Source organism: Oncorhynchus tshawytscha, linkage group LG13 (assembly GCF_018296145.1).
Source record: "Oncorhynchus tshawytscha isolate Ot180627B linkage group LG13, Otsh_v2.0, whole genome shotgun sequence".
Taxonomy (NCBI): Eukaryota; Metazoa; Chordata; class Actinopteri; order Salmoniformes; family Salmonidae; genus Oncorhynchus; species Oncorhynchus tshawytscha.
In genome coordinates this window covers 64,202,299-64,228,253 of record NC_056441.1, presented here as the reverse complement: position 1 = coordinate 64,228,253, position 25,955 = coordinate 64,202,299, and the positions used below count along the sequence as shown (strand labels likewise).

The 25,955-nt window shown below is 40.5% G+C and overlaps 1 protein-coding gene across 30 annotated transcripts in view; it reads left to right on the top strand.

The window, feature by feature from the left end:
* Positions 1-12,984: 12,984 nt before the first annotated feature.
* Positions 12,985-25,955, top strand: part of LOC112265467 (elastin) — a 96,632-nt gene continuing 83,661 nt past the window's right edge. For 12 of the 30 annotated variants that reach the window (XM_042296178.1, XM_042296166.1, XM_042296181.1 and 9 more), the window contains exon 1: positions 12,986-13,289. In XM_042296178.1, coding sequence (XP_042152112.1) covers positions 13,214-13,289 — 76 coding nt within the window. In that variant the 5' untranslated portion in view covers positions 12,986-13,213. Of the gene's footprint in view, positions 13,290-25,955 lie in introns of all 30 variants that reach the window. The other 18 variants (XM_042296162.1, XM_042296175.1, XM_042296169.1 and 15 more) reach the window with 5 other exon arrangements.

Genomic DNA, 25,955 nt, shown 5'->3' with positions numbered 1-25,955 from the left:
ACAGTGTATGATCGCTGGATGATTCGTTTTAAGTCTAATACTGCGGGCAATGGAGCTGCCAATGACTAGAGTTTTCAATTTGTCAGAGCTAATGGTGGGAAGCTTCGGCGTCTCAGACCCCGTAATGGGAGGAGTAGAGACAAGAGAAGGCTGGTTGGCAACAAAACGCACAGCAACACATACACAAGTCTGCAAGTTGTGACCGGAAGTGAAATAATCTGTCTGTAAACAATTGTTGGAAAAATTACTTGTGTCATGCACAAAGTAGATGTCCTAACCGACTTGCCAAAACTATAGTTTGTTAACAAGAAATGTGTAGTGGTTGAAAAACGAGTTTTAATGACTCCAACCTAAGTGTATGTTAACTTCCAATTTCAACTGTATATTTATGTGAATAGATTACACTATGATTAATGAATCTTATTGCAATAAGATTACACTATTGCAATAAGATTCATCTTATATTTATGTTGTATATTTTGTTGTTCATTCAATTCTGTAAGGGGTTGTTAAGCTTGGCTCACATTGAGTTCAACAAAGTAGAAATCAAATGGTATTGAAATGTGGCCTATTAATTTTGACAGTTGGATGACTGCATTGGTATGTAACACATGCTGTCTATGGCCCCTTGAGTTTACGTAAAAATAAAAGTTGGCAGAAAAATGTGAATGTGTATGTCTTTAATTAAATTACCCGAAAAATAAAAGTTACTCAATCACCTGTTGTCACGGTTTTCTTCCTCGAAAGAGAGGAGGTCCAAAATGCAGCGTGGTTATTTATAAACATCTTTAATAAAGATGAAAATACAAACAGTATACAAAAACAATAACCGTGAAAAACCAAAACAGCCCTATCTGGTGCAAACAAACACAGAGACAGGAACAATCACCCACAAAACCCAACACCAAACAGGCTACCTAAATATGGTTCCCAATCAGAGACAATGACTAACAATGACTAACACCTGCCTCTGATTGAGAACCATATCAGGCCAAACACAGAAACAGACAAACTAGACACACAACATAGAATGCCCACTCAGATCACACCCTGACCAACCAAAACATAGAAACATACAAAGCAAACTATGGTCAGGGTGTGACACCTGTCAATATGACGTTTGTCCCTTCCACCTTCCCCTTTATACCCACTATTTCCAATCCTTGGCACGAGTATACGAAGGGAGATGTTTCTGTTGGGTTATTTTATAAAATAATGATTGGTTATTGAGGCAGTTATTTTAGTCACCATGGGGCTTCCTGACAGCTTAAATGGGCCTAACATAATAGGGAGCACAGTCTTTGGACAGTATTCCTGCTGTTTTGGGGGTTGGACTGTTCAAGCCAAGATAAAGCCTGAAGACATGCTTCCCAACCAGACCTGCTCACTCCTGACATGTTTATAGCGGTTTGCAAGGATTGGGAAGGGGTCAAATGTCATGTCCGTCTCATAAGTCTGTCACCGACAGCCAACCACACAATCATTATTGTAGTTTACCTTTCCATTGCTGTAGCATGCCAAGCATCACCCCAGACACTGTAAACTCTCCAGTCTAACCTCACTTCTGACTGGGTTGTGGTGTGAAATTCTGAAATCATGAATTTTACAACTGTTGGATAAAACATCAGGGCTTGTTAGAGAGATGTTTATGTGGAACAGGACCTGTAGTTCGTGATTCGTGAAGCAAAAGAAACACAAATTCTTGACTCCCTTTCTCTGTAGTCCACGGGGGCTAAAACAGCCTAACTGGTCCACGGCCTATAGCCAGCCTTCACTCTAATCCAAGGTCTCGGGAGGAAAAGGTTTTTCAAGGTGTCTGCACAGCTGGATAAACCAGTCAGGAAATCTTGGCCTCCGATGGCCAAAAAACTGCATTGTGTGATCATTGGGCTAATCATGTTTTTGCAACTTACGTAAACAGAGTTCATGTGAGAATGCCTTCGTCTATTGTCAGAGTCCGAATCAAAAGATTTAAAGGCTCTAAATATATCCAGATGAGACGCTGGCCTCCCACAATTCATCTGTTAAGCATCCATCTTATTAGTCAAGGTTTGATTACCATTTCATCATACTATCCAACACCAGACTTCCAGCACTGTGGGATAAACTGATTGACAGAAATGGATGCATCATGGTAAAAGGGCTGCCAAACCAGGCTATATTTCATAATATTGGAAACACTACTCTGAAGGAAAAATACCTGCAATATGCAACATATTATTTTCACACTACATCGACTATTGTTTGTAAATTGGCGGCGGCCAACATGTCCCAATGTAATAAAAGCATTGGATTATAGCGAGTAATTTCTGTCACAACAGAGACTACCTACCCTTTTTGTCCATCACTGTCTCTTTAAGAAACTGTGATTTATAACCATCATTAGCTTTGTGTTGATACTCCAATCTATTTGGCAATATTAGGAGTCCTGTTATCTTTAATTAGGTGCCCTTTTGTTTATGTTACCTTTTCCTCTCAGCGTCAGGGATCAAATGTCGTTTTGATGAGCCTTTGAAAGGCCATCAGACATCAACATGTCCAACAGCATAACCAAGAGTGGTTTCAGTACATCGCAGTGGTGGGTTTGTGTCACCATGAAACATGTGGCTCAATACCGTGGACAGTATTATTAAACTAATACAGTTTACAATGTCACAAAATTGGTCACTTAACTTGGCTGAGTTTAATGGCAGTCTCTGGTGAGATCACTCAATCGAGCCTGGGAATTCTCTTAAAGCCAGCCATTCCCAACTTATTTTCTGCACCATAGTTTGAATTTCAAAGTCTGTTTTTATGTTAGTTTGCCAAATACAACAATGCCTTGATTAGGTTGTCATATTTCTAGGAATCATTGTTGTGCCAGTCCAGAAAAAAGCACAGACGAAGGCCAAGAAGCCTATACATAAAGCTTAATAAAGAACAGTGATAGTAACACGAGCAGTGTGCGGGTTTCTCTTTTCTTTCATGTGCTAGTCCAGATAACAAATATTGAGGCACATACAGTATAACGGAATACTGCCATGGGTTCTTTCACTTGGTCTGTATGGTCTGGTACTGGCATGGTGTGAGACTGTGTTGTCAATGTTTTGACCTTCATTTGAGATTTTCTCTGAAGAGAATAGAAAGATGAAGTCAATGCCAGAAGGAAATAGATTTGCCTATTTAAAATGATAATAGGGTGTTTTTCGCTGGTTAAAATATACATAGAGCTCAATCCCCTGCAGTTAAATCTATTTCTCATGACAGAATAAAAAGCCTCACAAAATTGGACCATTAACGAAGGTGCACAGGGAATTCGGGAAATCAATGGCCTACTGCTGCAATAGTCATCCAATTGACAACAAAGATTGATGCCCTTTAAAACGATGGGTTGTAATAACATTGATAGTATCCCTTAAGTTCTCAGATAAAGGGGCTGTTCTGAAGCTTTAGTCAGAACTTATAAAATCCTAAAACATTTGACATGCAGATCTCAAATGGGTCAAAACGGACTGTTGCAATTTTTTCATCCTCCAATAATTTTCCTCCTCTGCTAACTATAAGTGGAGAGAGAGAAGGAAACAACTTCCCCCATTGTTTTTTATTTTATTGGAAGGACTATTGTACTGTAAGTTTCCTCCGGAGTAGAGGAAAAACAGGGTCATCTACAGTGGCCTACTATAGCAGTCACCCACCCCCAGCATTCCGGAGGGTAAAGAGAGAGAAAGAGATGGGGGAGAGAGGGAAAGAAAGAGAGAGAAGGATTGTGGTTGGTGTGGCCTTAATTGGTTCCCAAGGTGGATGTGGCAGTTCCTTTGTGATTGTTTCTGCGAGGCAGATTGTTGGCAAGTATCTCCTCTTGGAGTGGGTCTAGTGTGAGAATATGCCAGTTTATCTGGGGATTGGGTCTGTTTTTCAAATTCCTGTTCCACATTGGTGTTAATGAAAGTCAGCCATCGCCATCCATTCATTGCGCTGTGTCTCGCTCTGGGGGCAGACTGTAAAGGGGGACAAAAGGAAGTAGTAACAATGTCCAGGAAGTGTGTATGTATCAGAAATGAAAGGCTATGAGACGAGGTCCACTTAAGCATATGGATGGTGGTACAGTATAATGGGTCAGGAGGTACTTTATACAGCAGTGATTCCCTCTCCCTCTCTCTCTTTCTCGCTCCCTCTTTCTCTCCTGGCCTCTCTCTGGTGGCAACCTGCCGGACCAGCATGCCTGCGTGTCTTCTAGAAGCCCTAAGAAATCTGCTGATAAGTCCCAGCTCAAACATTCCCCAAACATTCTAATATTATCATTATTAGTATTATGAATCTGATATCATCGCTTCGCTTCAGTTTGCCAATTATGTTATTTTTGTTGGGAAGGGATGGGATGGAGGAATAGGCTAGATGGAGAGAGAGAGAGTTCGGGTGTGGCAGGGTAGTGTGAAGTAGGCGGAATACCATGAAAATATTGTGGGTTTTGTAGACGGGACATGTCAAAGGTCAAGTGGAATTATGTATATTATGAAGTCAGAGGTGAGCAGATTAGTTGTACTGTAATACCATGACATATAATGCACTTATCTACTTATCTTGTCTGGCAGCTTCTTTCTTGAGCTAAAACAATGAGAAAGACTGGTCGGCTCACAGAGACTGTTTCAAAGGGAACTAGTGTGTTAAATCATAGGGCAGAAATCTGTCTGCCATGCTGAAATCTGAAGTTGATAAGCTTGTTATTTAGTTCCCATAGCCCTGGGAAACGGATGAGGTTTGAATACCCCGAATATGACCCAGAGTAGGATTTCCTGTAGAGGAAAACAGGGTCATCAACCACAGTGACCTACTATAGCAGTCACCGACCCCCCAAAGTTTAGCGAAGTCTTGTACTGTGGTTACTATCCAAAGATGAATCTAAACCTAAGGTTGTACTGCAGAAATACTCAGATATTCTTCAGAAAACCTTTTCATTAATAAATTAGCCTACAGGCCTTCAGGTTATGTTTTTGAGGGCCAACACCTGCCATTGGTTTATGAGAACATGATCCCTAAGAGGCTTAGACCTGAATGTTCATGTCATTGAAAGTATGACCAAAATGTAACCACAAAGGCTGAAGTAGAAGAGGGAAAAAACTCCAACAAGAGCATGAGCTGCTACATGCACTTTGAATTGGATAAGATGGATGAAATTTACTTAAACCTAAAATTCTTGTACAATTTCCTTTCAAACATGACTCGCCCATTCTGTTGCCTAGTCCAGGTTCTACTCTGACCAGTATTCATCGCCCTCTTCATGGTGCCCACCTGGGCTTGGATGCTTGATGAAACACTTCGGACCCTACATTGTGGAGGCAGTAATGTCATTGCAGAAGAACAACATCTGGAGTGTGGTCTGGGCGTCTCCAGAGAGTTCTGGAGGCTTGCCAGTGGGCCCTGTTCTGTTCAGCCCTGGTCTGCTCTGTTCTGCTGTATTCGTCCAAAGGTGAAAGTGGGGTTCTATGTTGACATTCTAACTGGAAGGAACAACAATCTGCACCATGGCCATGGGCTCTGGAACTTGCTGGAGCTCTGGAACTCTTTGCACATGTGTAGGCAGGGTTCTACCCAAAGAATGTAAGAGTGGCGCTGCGCCATCTTGTGGACTTCCCACGCAACTATGTAAAAAATCTATAAAAATGTTTTATTTGTTATCATGTAAGGTTCTAGATTGAGGGAAATTGTGGTTGCAGGTGTTCAAAAATACAGTACTCAGCAGTACCACCTTGTTAAAAAATCCTGGGGTGAACCCCGGTGGGGTTCTGACTACTCTCCAGTCTTACTTATTGACAGGACAGTCCAGGAGACAGGGCAGGGATCATGGAGGTGGATTCTCAGCTTGAAATGGAAAGTCTTTAACACATTTCAGATGAACCTTGTGAGAAACTATAAGCATCAGGTTTTTATCAACCTCCTTCAATCCCAAATAGAATAGAAGACATTGATCCTGCCAGTTTTGTTGGTCAATTGTGACTCATACATGTGTTTTAAGTCTGTCTGGACAATGTCATCACCACTGAATCAAATGAAGATAAACTGCTTGTAACTAGGGCATGTGCATTTGCAACGTCTGGAGAACCTGAAAGGATTGGCCAAGCCCAATTTGTGATTATTGGACCAATAACTATCTCAGTACAGAGCCAGTGCTGCAGAACCCCACAGAAGAGACGTAAACACTTCTCCATCAATCAACTGGAACAAAGGATCATTGTACCACTTTGCAAACAGTGAATTCAGACGTAAATCTCGCCTTCATGCTTCAAGAAATACGCAGGAAAACAACACCATCTGTGTCAGTACTTTATCTCTTTGAAACTTAATCCTTCTTCAAGGCAGCTGAGCCACTTCACTCTACATGCTACTGATAAAGCCTAAATGTTTCTGATAGGAGAACAGATACTGAGACTCTGGCTGCCCAATTGAATGATCTGTGTGAGTGGGGGAGGGGGAGGGGGAGGGGGCTTAGGTGTCAGATGATTACTGAACTTCTTGATTCAGTCAGTTAGGGCCGGGCCAAAGAAAACCCATCCAACAGAAACCACTAGCTCCATTGTTCAGTAGGACCAAGACCTTAGGAATTCCTCCCTAAAGTAATCATAAGATGATCATGTAAAATATGTGGCTTGGGATAGAATATTCAAGGGTTGTACTTTAGACTTTAACTTGAGAAATGTATCTAATATTGTTTAAGTCTCTGTCGACCCCAGAGGCCATAGGATGCCCAATTGTTTCACATAATATTTTATGGGCTAAACATACATCAAATAGACATTTATGACCTCTACCTTTTGTGTACAATAATACTAAGCTTTCAACTGGTCTGTCCGCTGTTATGATTATGTCTGGGACTGAGAAGTGTTAGTAATTTTATTGCGATGACCAGTACATTTATTAATTAACACTGAATTTATTCAAAGTGTTTAACTCTGTCACGCCCTGGTCAAAGTATTTTGTGTTTATCTTTATGTATTTGGTCAGGCCAGGGTGTGGCATGGGGTTTTTGTAATTGTGGTGTGTTTGTCTTGGGGTTTTGGTGGTGGTATTGGGATTGTAGCTTAGTGGGTTATCTAGCAAAGTCTATGGCTGTCTGGAGTGGTTCTCAATCAGAGGCAGGTGCTTATCGTTGTCTCTGATTGGGAACCATATTTAGGCAGCCATATTCTTTGAGTTTGTCGTGGGTGATTGTCCTTAGTGTCCTATGTGTACTCTCGGTTAGTTTGCACTAGATAGGCTGTTTCGGTTTCGATTACGTTTATTGTTTTGTGTAGTGTTTCTTTATTTGATTAAACATGAATCTCAATCGACACGCTGCAGTTTGGTCCGACTCTCCTTCATCACCACTAGAAAACCGTTACAAACTCTATTCCTAGAGTACAATATTAAAATGTATCAAATAACTAAAGTAATATCTACAGTAACATTGTTATTCCTCTCGAAGCTACATACACACCCTGTTGGATGTCTTGTGTAGGTCAAGATCTGTAATTGATTGTCCGCAGGTTGGAGTGCATCTACATTTCACTGCAATTACTCATTTGTTAGCCTAATTAATCACATTGCTATCCTGATTGTGCTAGCATGGACATTAGCAGCCAACACAGGAAGATATGCCAGATACGGGTCATTTTAAGTTGTAGTCATGACCTACGCTGTAACTCCGTTGGCCTCGAAAATGCATCATACCGGTTTTATTTAGGTATTTTGAAAGTTATATATCTTAAATTCTTCATTACTGACATGGGAAACATTTTGGGACTATATCAACAACGCGCTAATGAAACTGTCACGTCCTGACCATAGAAAGCCTGTATTTTCTATGCTAGAGTAGGTCAGGGCGTGACTAGGGGTTTTAGTCTAGTTTATATTTTCTATGTGGGGTTCTAGGTTTTATTTTCTATGTTGGGGTTTGTGTATGATTCCCAATTAGAGGCAGCGGGTAATCGTTGTCTCTAATTGGGGATCATACATAAGTTGTATTTTTCCACCTGTGGGTTATGGGATATTGTTTATGTTTAGTTGACTGTTAGCACTGCATTGTCGTCACGGTTAGTTTATTCTTTATTGTTTTGTCTTTGCTAAAGTTTCACTTCTTTAATAAATTATGTGGAACTCAAAGTACGCTGCGCCTTGGTCCGACATTCATTAGAACGAACGTGACAGAAACAAATAAAATATACTTTTTGGGTGGAGTTTTTCTTTAATATATAGTGTGTTATTGTCTCAATGTCTTGAACTACTGTATATTGTGTACATCTAGCTAGATAATCGTATCTTGTAATTTACAGTGGTGGAAAAAGTACATGTATATCAAGCTCTATCGGAGAGTTTGCAGGTTTTCAGGCAATTCAAGCAAAGTAATAACTTTCTCTGAATGCTTGGTTTGGACAAGTCTAGTCTAATACAGGCATCATTATACTAAATACACTTAATCATGCTGTCATTTTCTCATCCAAGTGAGTGAGAGTACAGTATGCTGTTGCAGTCATTCTGATTGTGTTAAATGTTCAAAATAACATTGCTTTACTGTATAGTGCTCCAGGCCTATTCATTATAGATAATCTACTGGACTTTCATTGTATTAGCACAAGGACAATGCCACCATATTATTTATCCTCAATTCCACTCTTTGTTCTCTGTTACTCTCTTAATGTTGGAGATACAGCATCTAGCTATTAAGAAAAAGCTTGTAACATTGAAATATGAGTTTATCCAGACTTCAGAGGCATTGAACTATCTCCTCCTCTGATGAAGAGGTGGAACAAGGATCGGACCAAAATGCAGCGTGATGATGATTCATGATATTTTAATGAAGGAAAAAACTATACATGAAGAAACTACAAAATAATGAACCGTGAAAACCGAAACAGCCCTATCTGGTGCAAACACAAAGACAGGAACAATCACCCACAAAACCCAACACAAAACAGGCTACCTAAATATGGTTCCCAATCAGAGACAATGACTAACACCTGCCTCTGATTGAGAACCATATCAGGACAAACATAGAAATAGACAAACCAGACACACAACATAGAATGCCCACCCAGCTCACGTCCTGACCAGCACTAAAACAAGGAAAACACATACGAACGATGGTCAGAACATGACACTATGGGAATCTGGGGCTATACTCGTTCTGTCTGACCTAACACCCAGTCTGCTGTGCAGTGTAGTGGTGCAGAAGCACAGACTAGATCAAGGCCTACTTCATCTGCATATCATCCTGGGATGCCAAAACATGTATCTTGGAGTTGGGAGGGGGGTGGAGAAAATGTGTATGGGTGAAGGGAAGTCGAGGTGAACAATCTATCACCATGTATCCACACGTTAACTCAGATCCATTTCAAGCATTTGAATATGCATTTAAAAGGTTAAAATCCTTCTGGTTTTGGGGCCCTCACAAAACTATCATGTTCATATAAAGACATGACTTAATCATATTTTTAGATACACCGACAAATGAATGCCAAAGAAAACATATGACAGCCCAAGCTAATTATTATTATTTTGAGCCTGGGCAAATGGAGCAGTTGTTGCTTCTGGACTGTGTTTGGTAGAGAGAATTTTTGAAATGATGCATGGCATTAGCTTGATCTCAAGATGTAGGTGATTCAGGAATCCACAATATCTAGATTATTGACCTGCATTTTAACACATCTAGCCTTGTCTGTTTGTTTTTCAGATTCTTCACCGATCTATTTCTTAGTTGTTTAACGGCTGATTCGTATACTTCATACACTTTTGCCAACTAGTCCAAAACAACTACATTCATAATCATTCTAAATATCAACGACATGTTGGAACACATGCCGATTAAGATAAACAAATTATTTGTGATTGCACTCATTGCCATAAGTGCTCTGAATAAAATATAAATGTATTAATTTTCAAAAAGTCAGCTATGCTTGCTTATAAAGCTGATTAAGCTTAACTAAACTAATTTTCAAATGATAGATTTATTTACCTGTTAAACTTCTATGTATTGTTTTTCTGCCTATGATGATGCAAAGAGGTCTGAAATGGTTAGCTAAGATGTGAATGCACTGCTGTTCCCTGAATAAGATTGTCATTACTCCACTACATTACCTTTTGAAAATAATAGTCAAATCAAATACATATCTCTCTGTACTTCCAAAATGAAAATCTTATGACTAATACTGTATGTCACTCATTCATTTATTTGACGTTCAGGTCTACGTGGCCCCCAGTTGTCCTCCCCCAAGGAGGACTTGTCTACAAACAACTTCAGTCTTTCTGGCAAAATCGCCAAGCAACCAAGCCCAAAGGAGGAGCACCACACATGAGCTACAATAGAGATTTAGACATGTACATTTTGGGGGGAATTATTTTTTTTCCTTGCAGAATAGACTCTTTACCTCCCAAACAGACTCGTCAGTTGGGGCTATTAGTCTTACATTAAACATTGGAAGAATAGTATTGTTCATGATACAGCATGAGGTCAGATGTCCTCGTAATGCTTAGGGTGGTAACTAATGATTTACTGTAATGAGAGAGAAGGGAACTGTACAACTGTTTTTTTGTAACACAGGGTTTTACATGATTTATTCAGTATGACCGAGTCCATTGAAGCAACAAAGAAAACAGATTATTATTATTTTAGTCACAAAGGCTTTGAGAAATACCATTCCGCCCACAAAAAAAAGATTATTACGCTGATAAGAACTTGTTTATAAGCAAATAAATGTCTTATCTGATATAGGTTTTGTTCAAGTTATTCCCACTGGCTGACCTGAAGGAACCCCCTGGATTTTTACACTTCTTTATTTGTTGACCTTATGTTCTCTAATTTGTTGACCTTATGTTCTCTATTGTGAAGCCTCTATACAGTACAAGCCAAGATGATTCTGCACCCAAAGAAATCTGAAAAAAAACGAACAATTAAATCCACTGGGGTTGATACGTTTGTTTGTGAATGGCCAAAGGCCCCTTGCAACTGGAAAACAGTAGGTAACCTGAGGCAAGCCTGACTTGGAGGGGATCAACATCAGCGAATCTTGACATTAATGGAATATGTCGCCACCTTAAAGAATACTGTTTGTCTTGGGCAACAGGCCCTATTTGCATGTGTGCTACAGCTTGTGTCAAGTCTATTTCTGAAAGAATAATGAGTGTTGGCCCCGACTCCTGCCAGAGAAAGAGACCCTGTTCAACCCCCCCTTCCCACCTCAAAATCCAAATATGTGTCCCAAGACACAAGTGAAGGATGGACAATGGCAGCCTTGTCAGCAGTGAGTTGTTTATAAAGTAATAGGCTGCACTTGCTGTGTTGAAGTGAAGCTGTTCACAGGTGTTTGGAGAGGAAGTGACCTGTGAGTCACCTGCCAGTGATCTACTGTACCTCCAACACAAACTCCAACCGACACAACAAGTCTGAAACCGACGACTTGAGTTGTGGTAATCTATATTCTCCCCCTTGTAGGAAGAATATGTTGACCCCACAGTGAACCCTAGAAACGAGACCCTATTTGGTAATCATTGACATTAGGGGCCTCTTTGGTGCAGTGCTGAGCTAGCCAAAGTCATGGTTTAGTAGCACTGGTTTAGTGAGATGGCACAGAGCTCTAACCTGACAGTCATGGCCGACTGAAAAGTGAGAAATTTCAACCCAAGTGTTGGATGGAAGGTCCAAGCAAACAGGAGGTTCGGTTCCCCTTTTACTTTATGAGCTGGCTAGCTAAATACATTTTTCCATTGCCGAAGAAGCATTTCGTATTGCGGGTGACACTAAAGCCATAGCACTTGAACGCAAATGTTTACCATTAAGTACTTAAAGGGATGGAGAGGGCTCCTCCACACTCCATTAAAATAAACCTGTTTGCAATGGAGATAGGAGATACACTGAGATTGTGTTACAGCAATCCATATATTACCTGTAAGAGAAAGGGGGGCAGCTCAGTTAATTATTTCTCTCCTAATGCCTGTACAATATGCTGACTTTGGAAACTCTCATAAAAGAGGAATTTTGGCCATGAGCAGAATGCTTTCTGAGATCCAGGGGCAGCAACAGGCGATATCTACCCAGCAGTCTCTCTGCTTCCATGGAGACCACATAGGTAGGGTCTGTCGTCAAAACGTTATCGGAATGCCTCTCAAGCTGATTAATAGCTCAGAGGTCTGTCCTTATCCTGGCAGGGTAACTCAGGACAGTAGATTGTCAAACTGTGTCAAGGTTGTGAATCGGAATGGGCTGCTTCAAGCTTCGTTTCTCCATAGGGGGTCACAGTTGGAGATGTAACTGTATGTGTATGTTTAAACATTTACGCTGTTGACCCGGTCGGCCTAGCTGTTAGGCTATTCAGAACAACAGTCTGATGTTTGTTAGAAGGCATTTCTCCAACTGCCATGTCTCTATCTGTGACGCTGATAGTGTTGTCACCCTTCTAGAACCGCTCTTCACACTTGGCCCGGCGGGCAGGCTGCATTGCTATTTCTAGCCTCTGCAGACTGACTACTGTCTCTGTTAAGTTTCTGCCTTGAAATTTTGTTCCAAGTTTGTTATTGAATTGAGGTCTAAACTCTTTGAAAGTTGTTCCCTCTGTCTGAAAGGATTTAGGGTCATCGGCACACCACTGAACCTGCAGAAAAAAAACCTCAAGAAGCAATGTTGTGTTGCTGAAAACTCACTACTCTTTTACTGAAAGAAACAGTCATGGAAAACAGGTAATTTCCCAAGATTTGTTCACTGGTTTACTCTCACTCTCTTTCTCTTCGTCAGTCTCTATTTTTCTTTTTCTCCCTGTCTCTCTCTCTTTCTGTCTCTCTCACTGTGTACTTTAAAAGATACGTCTTCCCTGAATCAATGCAAATGTCTGGCAGACATGAGGGGGGTGGGAAGGAGGGGGTCTCTCCTTCTGTCTCTCCCTCTCGCTCTCCTTCCCTCTCTCTTTCTCTTCTCTCCCTCTTCTCTTCTCTCTCTCTCTCTGGCAGCAGAGCTTGCTCTGTTGGCAGGAGTCACTAGAATAAAAACAGGAACACCAGACATAGGGGAGGGGGAAAAACGAAGTGATCCATTGAACCGAAAGTCTTTGCCCTCTCTTAATTACGTAGTGTCCCATATCTTTTCTCTTTTTTTCACGTGTTTTTTCCAATTTTTTTTCTTTCTTCTGTACGTAAAGACCTCTGGTTATTGGTAATTAGCTTGAGGAGAATAAAAACAGCCGATCAGGAGAGGGGTGGTGCATTGTGGAGCGAGATGGCTAACAGAATGGTTCTATCACTCCTTCATGGATTCTTCTACCTAGCTCTGATTCAGCCCTCACTTCAAGGAGGTAGGTGTGTGCCTAGGTGAACTCAGCCATGACCTCTGCTACCTAGATAGCAGGCTTAGGGTGCAGGTATTTTAGAACAGGTGCAGGTCTGTCTCTGTGTTTCTCTTTACGCTTCTCAGTTGTTACACAGACACTTTAATCACTCCAACCTATTTGTTGTGTGTGCGGTTCTGCCTATTTCATAACGTGTATGGTATATTTGTCATGCATGCATTGATATATACTGACCCTGTCTTGTCTGTTTATTTTGTCTACAATCCCTGCTGAAGAAGACCTGTCTAGTAAGCAATTCAGATAACTCATTTCTGGGCATAATGCTCACAAATCCTATGCAAAACCTTTTCTCCATATAAAAGCAAAAATGTTTCTCTCTCAAATACCCTTAAAATGTTTGCATCTAAAATATATAGCATAATTCTAACTGAATATTACTTTTGAAAGCTGCACTTACAGTATGACGATTCAGTAGTCTTTATTCTATCTGACCACTGTTCCATTGCATTGCAGATGCACCGCTCACTGTCTCGGTTATAATTAAAAACACAATGGTAATATGCTCCATATTAGCATGTGCTTTGTATTCTTGTAGTTGTGGCTAATATTGTCCAGGTTTTGGACCAGATACAGTATTTATGCCTGCAGGCTTAGAGTGGTTGTTGTGGCGTTTTTAGAGAGCATTGTCAATGTCAGCAGATTCAGTGTCTAAATACAGATATCATAACTGTGCTTTATGCAGTCTGGCTCGTTTCTATCCAAGGTATGTATTTCTCTTTTAAGAATTGTAAAGGATTTATGTTGAGGATATATAAAAGCTAGTCATTGCGAAAATTTGTGTCACACATGGTAATATTGATCCAATAATTGGATCTCCAGCAAATATTTTCAACTTGATTTTATTTGATGACTTAAACAACAACATAATAGCTTAAATTTAAAAGTGAAATGAAAGGATTGTGGAGGTTATAAAACAAACATAAATTGTATTTAATTTATACGATATCAGATAAAGCAGGAGGAACTGGCCAAAAACGGGCTTGTGTTGGAAGTGCTCTTCAGGAAGAGTGAACTATAAAAGATGTAGTCATCATCCTACACTTATAAATACAGAAATCTAAGCGACCTGGCTTAGTACAAAGTGACGTATGTTTGGTTTCTAGACAGGACAGTTTCCAACAGGTTTCAGTGTTTTTGAGTGTGAGTGAAATCAGGGGCATATTCATTACGCCGATTCTGTAGCAAAACGGAAGCAAACGGAACGAAACAGGGAGGGACCTAACTGAATTTGTCCAATAGAAACTCTCATTTTGCTCTGTTTGCTTCCGTTTGGTTCTTAAACGGTAAATGGTTTCCGTCTGTGTAGCTAGCCAGTGTAATGTAAAGCCCAGTCCCTTACAGTACTACAGCATGTCAGTGTGCATGAGAGGGTCCCTCTTCTCCGTCAGCTACAGTACATCATGTAGAATTGACCAATAATGAATTCCCATGTGAACGGTGGTGTGGATCTGAGCTTGTGTTATTCTTCTGTTCCACAGCACTTTTAAAGATGTATTTTTTCCCCTCAAAATAATGAAATCATCTTCTGTTCCCCAGCTGTTAGTGTCTGAGTCCAAGCTATTATTCTCTCTAAACTGTGTCAGATGGAGTTATAGATGGTGGAGCTGATACAGTCCATATTAAAACCCATGACTGGAATATTTTGCCCTTATATAGTCTTATATTTAACTGTATCTTAATCGGTGGCTGGATGTGCAATGTTAATGAGTGTGATGGAAGTATATGGTCAAACTTAATTGAGGTGATGCATCAGAAACTCTACATACAGTAATGCATCAGTAATGTGACATGTCAGACACCTGTTATAACCACCTTATGACAAATTCATCTCATTTTGACACGACATAAGCATTTATGATGCTTGATACATAGGTTGGAAAAACCACAAAGTAACGTGAAAAATCTCCTTTTTATTAGACTTTATTGGATAGCAAGTTAACTTGTATGTCAATAGAAACCCCATTCTCCTGTTAAGCACCTCTGATATTTGAAAGCGGATCTCTTAGATAAGATATTTACTCATCTAATATTGTGTTTTCCCTTTTTGCCCTCACAGCAGTTTTCTTCAAACTCTTCTTTGCACTGACCTAAACCGGTGAGCCAATTGCCTCGTTAGAAACAAACAGAGCTCAGTTCAGCTTTCGAGAGCAGCTCAGCTCAGGCAGAATGTACAGCGTACAGATGGAGGAGCCAGCGAATATCAATATTGGCTTAGGAGCCAAACTTTGATCTTCAGTGAATATACAATCCATCCCTATCAAAGTTGTTTTGAGGTGCTGAAACCGGCTCCATCTGTCTCCGTCTGTGAGTGGAACGTTAAGAAACCACCCTCTATCTCGTTCCAAATAAGTGTCAATTATCTGAAAGTAATGCAAACCCCATTAACACCCAATCACCTTTTTAAGAGGGTTCGGCACCGAAAAAACCCTCTGCTTGCTCATACTTTGGACAGTTATCATGAGAATGGGATTGGAGACTGTTTTCTTGCGAGTGTAAATGAGTTATGATGCATGAGGGAAAGTCAGGAAAGGAGTTGGTTAATGCATATGCAGCTTGTCAGTATAACTCTGTCTGGTATCCCTGAGCAGGTACTGTACTGTGGCAGACTGCTGCTCTGTCTTATTTCAAGTTTTTTTGAAACATTCCCACAAACAAACACCATCTGTCAGACGAATAGATTGAGGATGGGATGTTATTCTGATCAAAATAAATCTGAGGAGGACAGCTGGGGTTAAGTGGCCTCTTCCTCAAAGACACAGTCCCAAATGGCACCCTATTTCCTACATAGTGCATTACTTTTGGGCCCTTGTCAAAAGTAGTGAACTATAAAGGGCATAGGGTTCCATTTCGGATGCAGCCCTAGTCTGACTAAATTGAATGCAGAGACTACAGTTGAATAAAGATCTCTCTGTACGACTGCCTGCTCTGAGCACATTCTGTTTGATGTAAATTAGCTAATTATCTTTTCATTAATGGCGTTTCCTGTGGTATCCACTTCCATCATATGTTTACCTTGAAGTGTCTGGATAGTATGAGGCTTGTGAAGGAAAGACCAAACATTCTTCAGCTTCCAATCCTACTGCCAATCCCCTCTGAGAATAATAACTATCCTGGCCTTCGACAAACTCTTCTCTCACCCATACTTTTCTGTACTTAGTTACACAAAGTAATGTAACCAGAGTTTGTTCACTCTTCTGCATGTTAAATTGCCAAGAAGGGTATCAGATGTCAGTGTTTCATTTCACACCTCAGTGTACTATGTTACTTTAGTCCATTCAATGACGGATTTCAAAAACCGTGCCAGAGTCATTAGTTTCTGTTTTATGACAAACACTGTTAATGACATAACCCTGACAAGCATGCAGAGGCCTGCAGAGGATTAAAAATAACAAAAGTTCCACCGACTCTGTTCATTTCCTTCCAGCCAGTCTCAATAGAATTAAAAGCATGAGTCGGTTAGATTTGTCCTGCATGCAGTGCTGCCTGGATGCCCTGGAAGCCAGTTTGCCTCTTTTGGCGTTGACGCTCAGGCCTTCAGGACTTCAGAGGATTCTAATCCATTAGTTCTCTCCGTCAATGACACTCTCCTGGCCGCAGTTGAAGGTGAAGGAAATCATGGCAGATCGAATGGCACACCTCGCCTGTCAGTCGGGCAGACTGGTGATGAATTGCCCTGGCTTGCTGTGTTGTGTTGCCCCTGCTTCACCACTGGTTGGGTTCTGCTCTACTTTGTTGAGCTTTGCAGCAGCTCTCTGGTTCTTTATTGGAGACGTGTGTTTGTGAGCGAACCACCTTTCTGGGCTTAATCCCTTTGTATGAGGTGGGTTGCCAGGAAGGGATAACAGGATTAAATTGACACCCTGGTGTCTCGTGGCCCGTTGGCAGAGGGGCTACTGCTCAGTGCCATGGGGCACCTACTTAGGGGAAGACTTAAAAGTAATATGATCGGATCACATCTTCTTCAAAACTGAAATGACTGAATCCACTTAAAACTATTAACAGGAAAAAAATGACGTTTTAGATTCTTTAGAGGAATGGATACACCATCTGCATTATACCTTGATTGGGACTTGAGTAGTGTTCAAAGGGAGGGTATATTACTGCTAACTTTCTAAGTCTACCAGTAAATTACCAGACATTTTGTATCTTTCAAGGATTTTATGTAATTGGTCGTAAGACATCTAGTGGCCCTTTTGGGTACTTCAGATTATCACAGGTGTCTGTAATTATCTCTGGCCCTCTGTGTTGCCTTTTCACACATCAAATATATATATATATATATTTTTTAAATAGAATAACAAAGCTGTAAAACATTTTCCTAAATATCAACTTAGTGAATACCATTGGTGTTTAATATGAGTTCAGCATGAAATATCCTTTATATATTTTATTTACTTTTTTACTATATCAATATGTCTTTGTTGTTAATGTTTTGGCACCAAACTGGTGGCAGTTGTGAAAAAAAGTCAATTGTTGATTAGATGTTTTTTTATTTATTCATTAGGGTAAGTGTTACCACTCATGTACAATATGGGAAAAATGCGAAAATGTTCAACTATAAATTACCAAAGTTACAATAGATTGCCATACATTATTTGTTAATAACCAAAATTACTGAATGTTCCGGTACCTTTGGTAAATTACCGGTACCTTTGCGCAACCCTGGTCTTGAGTTACACTCTGAGAACCAGGCCGTGTGTACATTGTTGCTCCATGACCCCTTTCAGCGCTGGAGTGAGCAGGGGCTCCTGGAGATAAGACTCTCATTCTGCTGTGTTTATTCATTACTCTCACACACTCACTGGCAGGACTGTTAACTGCTCTGACATTCTCTCCATCTTTGGCAGTTTTATATTAAAACATGCTCTCTCACTACTGCACTCTCTCTCCGAAGCCATTTTAGAACAGGATATTGCGGCTGGGAAATCACTTATCCAAACATCTGAAGCGCTTACAGAACATGTAGCGTGGAGTGATGACTTACACACTGGTTATAGATTCTGAGCATCACAATTTTTTGTAACTATGAATGTTGTAGAAACCAAACCAGATTTGGGATGGATGAGTTGGTTTAATAGACGCATATTTCAAAAGGAGAGCCCTGGAAATGTCCAGGCTGTACCATAGCTCCCTGACTGTTCTGTACGCAACACACACTTTTATTATGTGTGTCTACAGTATGTAACACAGATGGGATGTTTAATGCAACCCACTTACAAATGCATGTCTGACGTTATACTATTTATGCTTTAACATGCTCACTACTGTAATGTCACAGGTTGATCGTAAAGACTTGACATGAAATCTTCGGGAAAAAATACTACAACATTACACAGCACTGCCATAATCACTGCCCATGAGTCCTTACCGTGGTGAGGGAACAAGTATTGTTACATGGTTTGTTTATGACCATGGTTTCGGTTGTGGGTAAATGTCAACCACACAAGACTCTCCCTGGAGATGTTTGGTCTGCTGGCAACTGGTGCTAAATGCTCAACAATGAAGCATACTTAGTTAACCCAGATGATTCATTCCGACCAGACTGAACAGCACAGTGAGTAGCAGGCCCGGCCCCCAAACCTGGGTTGAAATAGTGTTCCAAATAATGTACAATACCTTAGCTGGGCTTGATTGAGCATGCCTTTTGCAATGGAATCAATAGTATTTAGTATTTTATTGGGATCCCCAATTAATGGCTGCTAAGGCAACAGCTACTCTTCCTGGGCTCCAAACAGGAATAAAAAAAACAAATAAAATACATAATATGCATAACACTAAATAATACTACATCATACTACATAATACTCAGATGTCTCCTGCCTTACGATCCATTCTGGCTCACAGAAACAAAGGCTTGTGCAAGGCCACCCGCCTACATAAGACAATATATAATACAGTGCAAATTACAATTCAAAATATATAAAAATGTCTGTGTCTCTTCACAGTTACCATTTTGCCGTAATGGTGTACTTTTATCTGATTTTTAATCTGTTTTTTTTGCTAGCTTGTGTTACCTGGGCTGGCAGAGAGTTTTATGTAGTCATCGCTCTATTTAATACTATGCGTTTTTCTGTTCTGGACCTGGGGACTGTGATTGCATGTCTTGTGTGGTACCGATGAGTGTCCGAACTGTGTGCCAACTACTTGAGCAGACATTCCGGTACTTTCAACACATCAACACCTCACACAAAGACCAAAAGTGATGCAGTCAATCTCTCCTCAACTTTGAGCCAGGAGAGATCACCTGCATTTTACTGACATTTGCCCTCCGTGTACATCTAAGTGCTGCTCTGTTCTGGACCAATTGCAATTTACCTACACTACTGTTTGGGGTCACTTAGAAATGTCCTTGTTTTTGAAAGAAAAGCACATTTTTTTTGTCCATTAAAATAACATAAAATTGATCAGAAATACAGTGTAGACATTATTAATGTTGTAAATGACTATTGTAGCTGGAAACAGCAGATTTGTTATGGAATGTCTACATAGGCATACAGAGGCCTATTATCAGCAGCCATCACTCCTGTGTTCCAATGGCACGTTGTGTTAGCTAATCCAAGTTTATTGTTTTAAAAGGCTAATTGATCATTAGAAAACCATTTGCAATTATGTACGTAGGTAGGTAGGTAGGTAGGTAGGTAGGTAGGTAGGTAGGTAGGTTCTGTCTCAGCCAAGAGACACTGGAAGGCTGAAAATTAGTGACGATTATGAGATCAGAATTCTGCCTCCATTTAAAACAGTGCCGTCTGTATGTCGTTTGTTTATTTGACTTTGCATACTTTACATTTATGCTCTGCTCCACAGATGTGTGTGTCAGATAGGCTGGTGCCTATCTGACAGGAGGAGGGAAGGGGAGGGGATGGGAGGAGGGGATGGGAGGGAGGGGAGGGGAGGGAGAGAGGCAGGGAGTTCTCTGTCATCAAAATGTACTCTTTTCACGCTTTCCTTTCTTTGACCCACCTCCCCCCTCCCTTTTCTCGCTAAATGTTTTGGAAAATATAATGCTAAAATGTGACAAAATGTAGGCCAGATGCAACATATCCGATAGCTGTTGATGCTTAGCACCAGGAACGAGGGAGTCTGCTCCAATCTGCTCTGCTGCACTGCTCTGTAGACCTTGGTCTCAGGATGTCAGCCTCCTTTAAGACTGATGTCAGCCTCCCTTTTCACTGCAGTCAGAATAGGAAGGCTGATATTAAGAGAACCTTCTGGGAAGGAGGGTGACCTGGACCTGATGATGAACGCACAAGCTTCACCAGACACAGACACACTTTAATTTACAGGAGGGATGGATGGTGTGATGAATAAACAGATGGAAGGTGTTGATTCCGTAAATGGCAGGTTTCTGGAACACTCCAAACATATTTAGACAGTTTATTTAAGCCTGAACCAGTATCTGGGCAAAGAAAGAGATGATGAATATGACAAGTTTCCTCTCTAGCCCACACTCTTAGTAAAAATGGTCCCAGAAGGGTTCTCAGCTGTCCCCATAGGATAACTCTTTTTGGTTCCAGCTAGAAACCCTTTTGGTTGCAGGGAGAAATATTTTGAGTTCCATGTAGAATCCTATGTGTAAAGGGTTCTACATTGTACAAAAAAGTGTTGTACCTGGAACCAGATACTCGTTTCTCTGCCCAGATACTGGTTCTCCTATGGGGACAGCCGAAGAACCCTTTTAGGTTTTTAGATAACTATCGTCATTTACCACTGTTATGTACCACCAAAAAAAGTTCTAAATAAAAATTGACATGCAACTGAAAAAATTATTTGTCTGGAAAGAATCTGTATTGTTTTTGAGCGAGTGTGCATGCGCCAAATCCACCTCATCGGCGCCTCCGATAAAATCAGTCATTACTTCCATGTACAGGTTGGCTGATCCAGCAGCAGTACAGTATCCCGAAAGATCATTCATTCTATCACTTACAGCAGTGGATGAATGTCATGTCTACCTGTCGTTTCATGCGCTACACGTAATGCAACAATATAAGTACAATGCCTTCAGAAAGTATTCATACATTCTTACGGTTGTTAGTGTTTTTTGCAGAGGCACATAATTCCAGTCCGATAGCGTTTTCCATGGAGGTTATGGGAAGTCTTCCCAGATGAATGACTCTGACATTGTCATGGAATTCTGCTCTGACGGCATGTGGCAAAACGCTGTCTCCACATGAGAGTAATTTGGCACTCATGTGCAAAGTCAACAACAACACAAAATGGCCCCCAAAAACATATTGAACCCAATTATTTGTTTTGTTTTGTGTATTTAACACCGACAGAGAAATATCTAATTGTATCTCCGTTTTGAAGTGTTCTTCACGTTAAACTGGGAAAGTGATGTTAAAATGTGATTCTAAGACAGTTCTCCAAGGTCATTAGAAAGCATTTTACTGTTAAACATCAGTGCATAAAATGATGACAGAAATGAATGATTTTAGATAAATACACTTATTGAAGTGTGGAAACCTGAGCAGTAGATCACACTTTTGGGAATAGCTCACAGCATTGTATTGAGGAATCTGAAAGAAATGTGTAACTGCTTAGTTTAAAAAATGCTTTATGGCATGCTTATTTTATTTCTCATTGTTAACCCCTGACTAATCAACAAAATGTGATATGGAGACATGTCCATCTGATTTGTAGAGGTGTGTATTTTATGTATGGTCTGGGAAGAAATTAAATGTGCCTCAGTGAAGGCCCAAGGTTACGCTAATCATAGCCTGCAGTTAAAATATGGGCCAATAATTTTTGTTAAATTTTTTCAATTCCAGTTGGTTTAAATAGCTTATGTTCAAGGAAAAGGGAATAGAAGAAAACAAGCCAGTCTGATCATTGCTGTGAAATACTCATAGGATCCACTTTTTATTACACATTGACTAAATCAACGGGAGTTAAGGTACATCATTCATTGTATAATTAATTTAATTCACAAACAAACCTTTTTTTTTTGGTGATATACTGTACCTTCAGAAAGTATTCATACCCCTTGACTTTTTCCATATTTGTTGTGTTACAGCCTGAATTCAAAATGGATTAAATATATTTTTTGGGTCACCCATCTACACTCAGTACCCCATAATGACAAAGTCAACATTTTTGCAAATGTATTGGAAATTAAGTACAGAAATATCTAATTTAAGTATTCACACCCCTGAGTCAATACATATTAGAATCACATTTGGCAGCGGTTACAGCTGTGAGTCTTTCTGGGTAAGTTTCTAAGAGCTTTGCACACCTGGATTGCATAATATTTGCCTATTATAATTTGTGTAATTCTTCAACCTCTGTCAAATTGGTTGTTGATCATTGCTGGACAGCCATTTTCAAGTCTTGCCATAGATTTTCAAGTTAATTTCATTCAAAACTGTAACTAGGTCAATTAGGAACATTCAATGTCGTCTTGGTAAACAACTCCAGTCTATATTTGGCCTTGTGTTTTAGGTTATTGTCTTGCTGAAAGGTGAATTTGTCTCCCAGTGTCTGTTGGAAAGCAGACTGAACCAGGTTTTCCTCTTTTTCCTGTACTTAGCTTTATTCTGGTTCCTTTTATCCCAAAAAAACTCCCCAGTCCTTGCCAATGACAAGCATACCCATAACATGATGCAGCCACTAGCATGCTTTAAAATATGAAGAGCGGTACTCGGTGATGTCTTGTGTTGGATTTGCCCCAAACATAATGCTTTGTATTCATTTCTGCAGTTTTACTTTAGTGCCTTATTGCAAACAGGATGCATGTTTTGGAATATTTTCATTCATTTAGGTTACTATTGTGGAGTAACTACAATGTTGTTGATCCATCCTCAGTTTTTCTCCCATCTCAGGCATTAAACTCTGTAACTGTTTTAAAGTCACCATGATGAAATCCCTGAGTAGTTTCATTCCTCTCAGGCAACTGAATTAAGAAGGATGCCTGTGTCTTTCTGACGGCACTGTAGATTAAGTAGACAATATAGGGTACAATTTTACAGTGATCTTTCCCGAAGAGGTGAATTTGGCATGTGCGCACTTGGTCAAAACAATATATTATTTCCAGACAAGACATTTTTCCAGTTGCTTGTACATTTAGAACTTTTTGGGAAGTTCATACCGGGCATGATGGCAGTGAATTATGTTATTTGTTAATTAACAAACTTATTTTGCCATTATAACGCTTGCAGAGGTGTCTAATGGGAAAATTAATGGTAGCTAACTGGACTGGAGAGGAGACTCGTCATATTCATTGTCTACTCCTCTCCCCAGATACTTGTTCAGGCTTAGCCTAAAGATCTCTGAAAGCTCTCAGAGCCAGAGGTTGGAGACGGGAGAGGAGTTGTAATGGTTCACTAAGGTTTTAACAAGGGGTGGGGAGTACTAGCAATTAGCTAAGTGTGTGCGTGCGACTTTGGATTGGAGAACAAGTTCTGCTCTATTAAATCACTAATTTGTTTGCCATCCAGTCATTACAGTTCATTTTTTTGCTTTACAACTTTGCTATAAACTCGGGCCTAATAGGCCTGCATAGGTTTTCAATGAACAGACCATCAGACATACAGGCTTGTAAAAGAGGTTTTCAGTTGTATTCGGCTCTCGAGTTATGGATTTGTTTGGTCTGGTTTTATTACAATTCATGGCCAGCTAATGGTTGGTAAACATGTCAGTGCTTATTCCTCTGGCTGATACTCAAACTGTAAACTAAGCAGAGCAAAAACGCCCTATAGAGTTAAATCTGTTCACTTGAGTCTCGTGGACAAAACGAGCCCATTCAACTTGTACTTCAACTTGAAACAATCGGAGCAATGTTATTGACTAACGGAGGATGCCAAAACATGGTTCAACATTGTAGACTAAATAAAATGTTTTTTCCAGTGCCTCAGAGGTAAGGCAGATCCGTTTAATGGGAAACCATGAAATCGTGTGCTTTTGTTTCTCCCATGTTTGGCTTATAAACTATATAGATTGCTAATGCAGAAGATTGCATGTTATGTTCACAGTGAAGACCAGATAGAAACTACTTTACCACCCATATGGGATTTAAATCAGGTTACTGGTAACTTTATGGTTACTTACGCTGAACAAAAATATAAACGCAACATGTAAAGTGTTAAAGATCCCAGAAATATTCCATAGACACTAAAAGCTTATTTCTCTCAAATTTTGTGCACAAGTTTGTTTACATCCCTTAAATTGAGCATTTCTCCTTTGCTAAAATAATCCATCCACCTGACAGGTGTGGCATATCAAGAAGCAGATTAAACAGCATGATCATTACACAGGTGGATCTTGTGCTGGGGACAATAAAAGGCCACTCTAAAATGTGCACTTTTGTCACACAACACCGATGTCTCAAGTTTTTAGGGAGCGTGCAATTATCATGCTGACTGCACGGATGTCCACCAGAGCTGGGGCCAGGGAATTGAATGTTAATTTCTGTACCATAAGTCGCCTCAAACATAGTTTTAGAGAATTTGGCAGTACGTCCAACCGCCCTCACAACCGCAGACCATGTGTAACCACGCCAGCCCAGGACCTCCACATCCGCCTTCTTCACCTGCGGGATCATTTGAGACCAGTCACCCAGAGAGCTGATTGAAACCGAGGAGTATTTCTGTCTGTAATAAAGCCCTTTTGTGGGGAGAAACTCATTCTGATTGGCTGTGCCTGGCTCCCCAGTGGATGGGCCTGGCTCCCCAGTGGATGTGCCTGGCTCCCCAGTGGATGGGCCTGGCTCCCCAGTGGATGGGCCTGGCTCCCCAGTGGCTGGGCCTGGCTCCCCAGTGGCTGGGCCTGGCTCCCCAGTGGCTGGGGCTATGCCCTACAAGGCCCACCCATGTCTGCACCCCTTCCCAGTGCCTAATTGATTTATTTCTATTGACTGATTTATATAAACTGTAACTCAGTAAAATCGTTGAAATTGTTGCATGTTGCGTTCTAATTCTGCCAGTCTCCTTTGAACACATGCATTCCAAAAGATTCCCATGATCAAAAAATTCTTAGAGAACACTTTGAGTTTGAGCTCGACAGTGATAAGAAATCAATGACTTGATACTGTAAGTCAGCATAGTTCACATTTCTTAGCTCAGGTCAATGAATACCTAATTGGGTTGGTTCTTGTGAACCCAGTGCCCCTTAGTGGGTTCCGCCCTGCCCAGTAGTATGGTGGGGTAGCTACAGTACAGTAGTTACGATATGATGGGCTTCTGACCAGGGGAAAATTGGAGCAGGCACTACATTCACTACATCTGCCCTCCCTCTCAACCCTGGGACAGGAAATCCTCCCTTTCATTGTGAAATGAGAGTCTGGCAGGTTGGGTTGAAGTGGAGAACAATCATTCCACCCTGCTGGTAAAGTACAGGACACTACCTGGGGGCTCTGTCATGGAGCTGGCATGGCATCCACTGAGCTGAGGAAGGAGGGTGGAACACAAACACACACTCATATAGCCAAATAGACTGGAGTGGACAGACACAAGTAAGCATACACATATTTAAGAACACACACACACACACAAATCAATCCATTGACTTACACACTCACACATACAGTATGAGTCACAGGTTTGGACACACCTACTCATTCAAGGGTTTTTCTTTATTTTTTACTATTTTCTACATTGTATAATAACAGTAAAGACATCC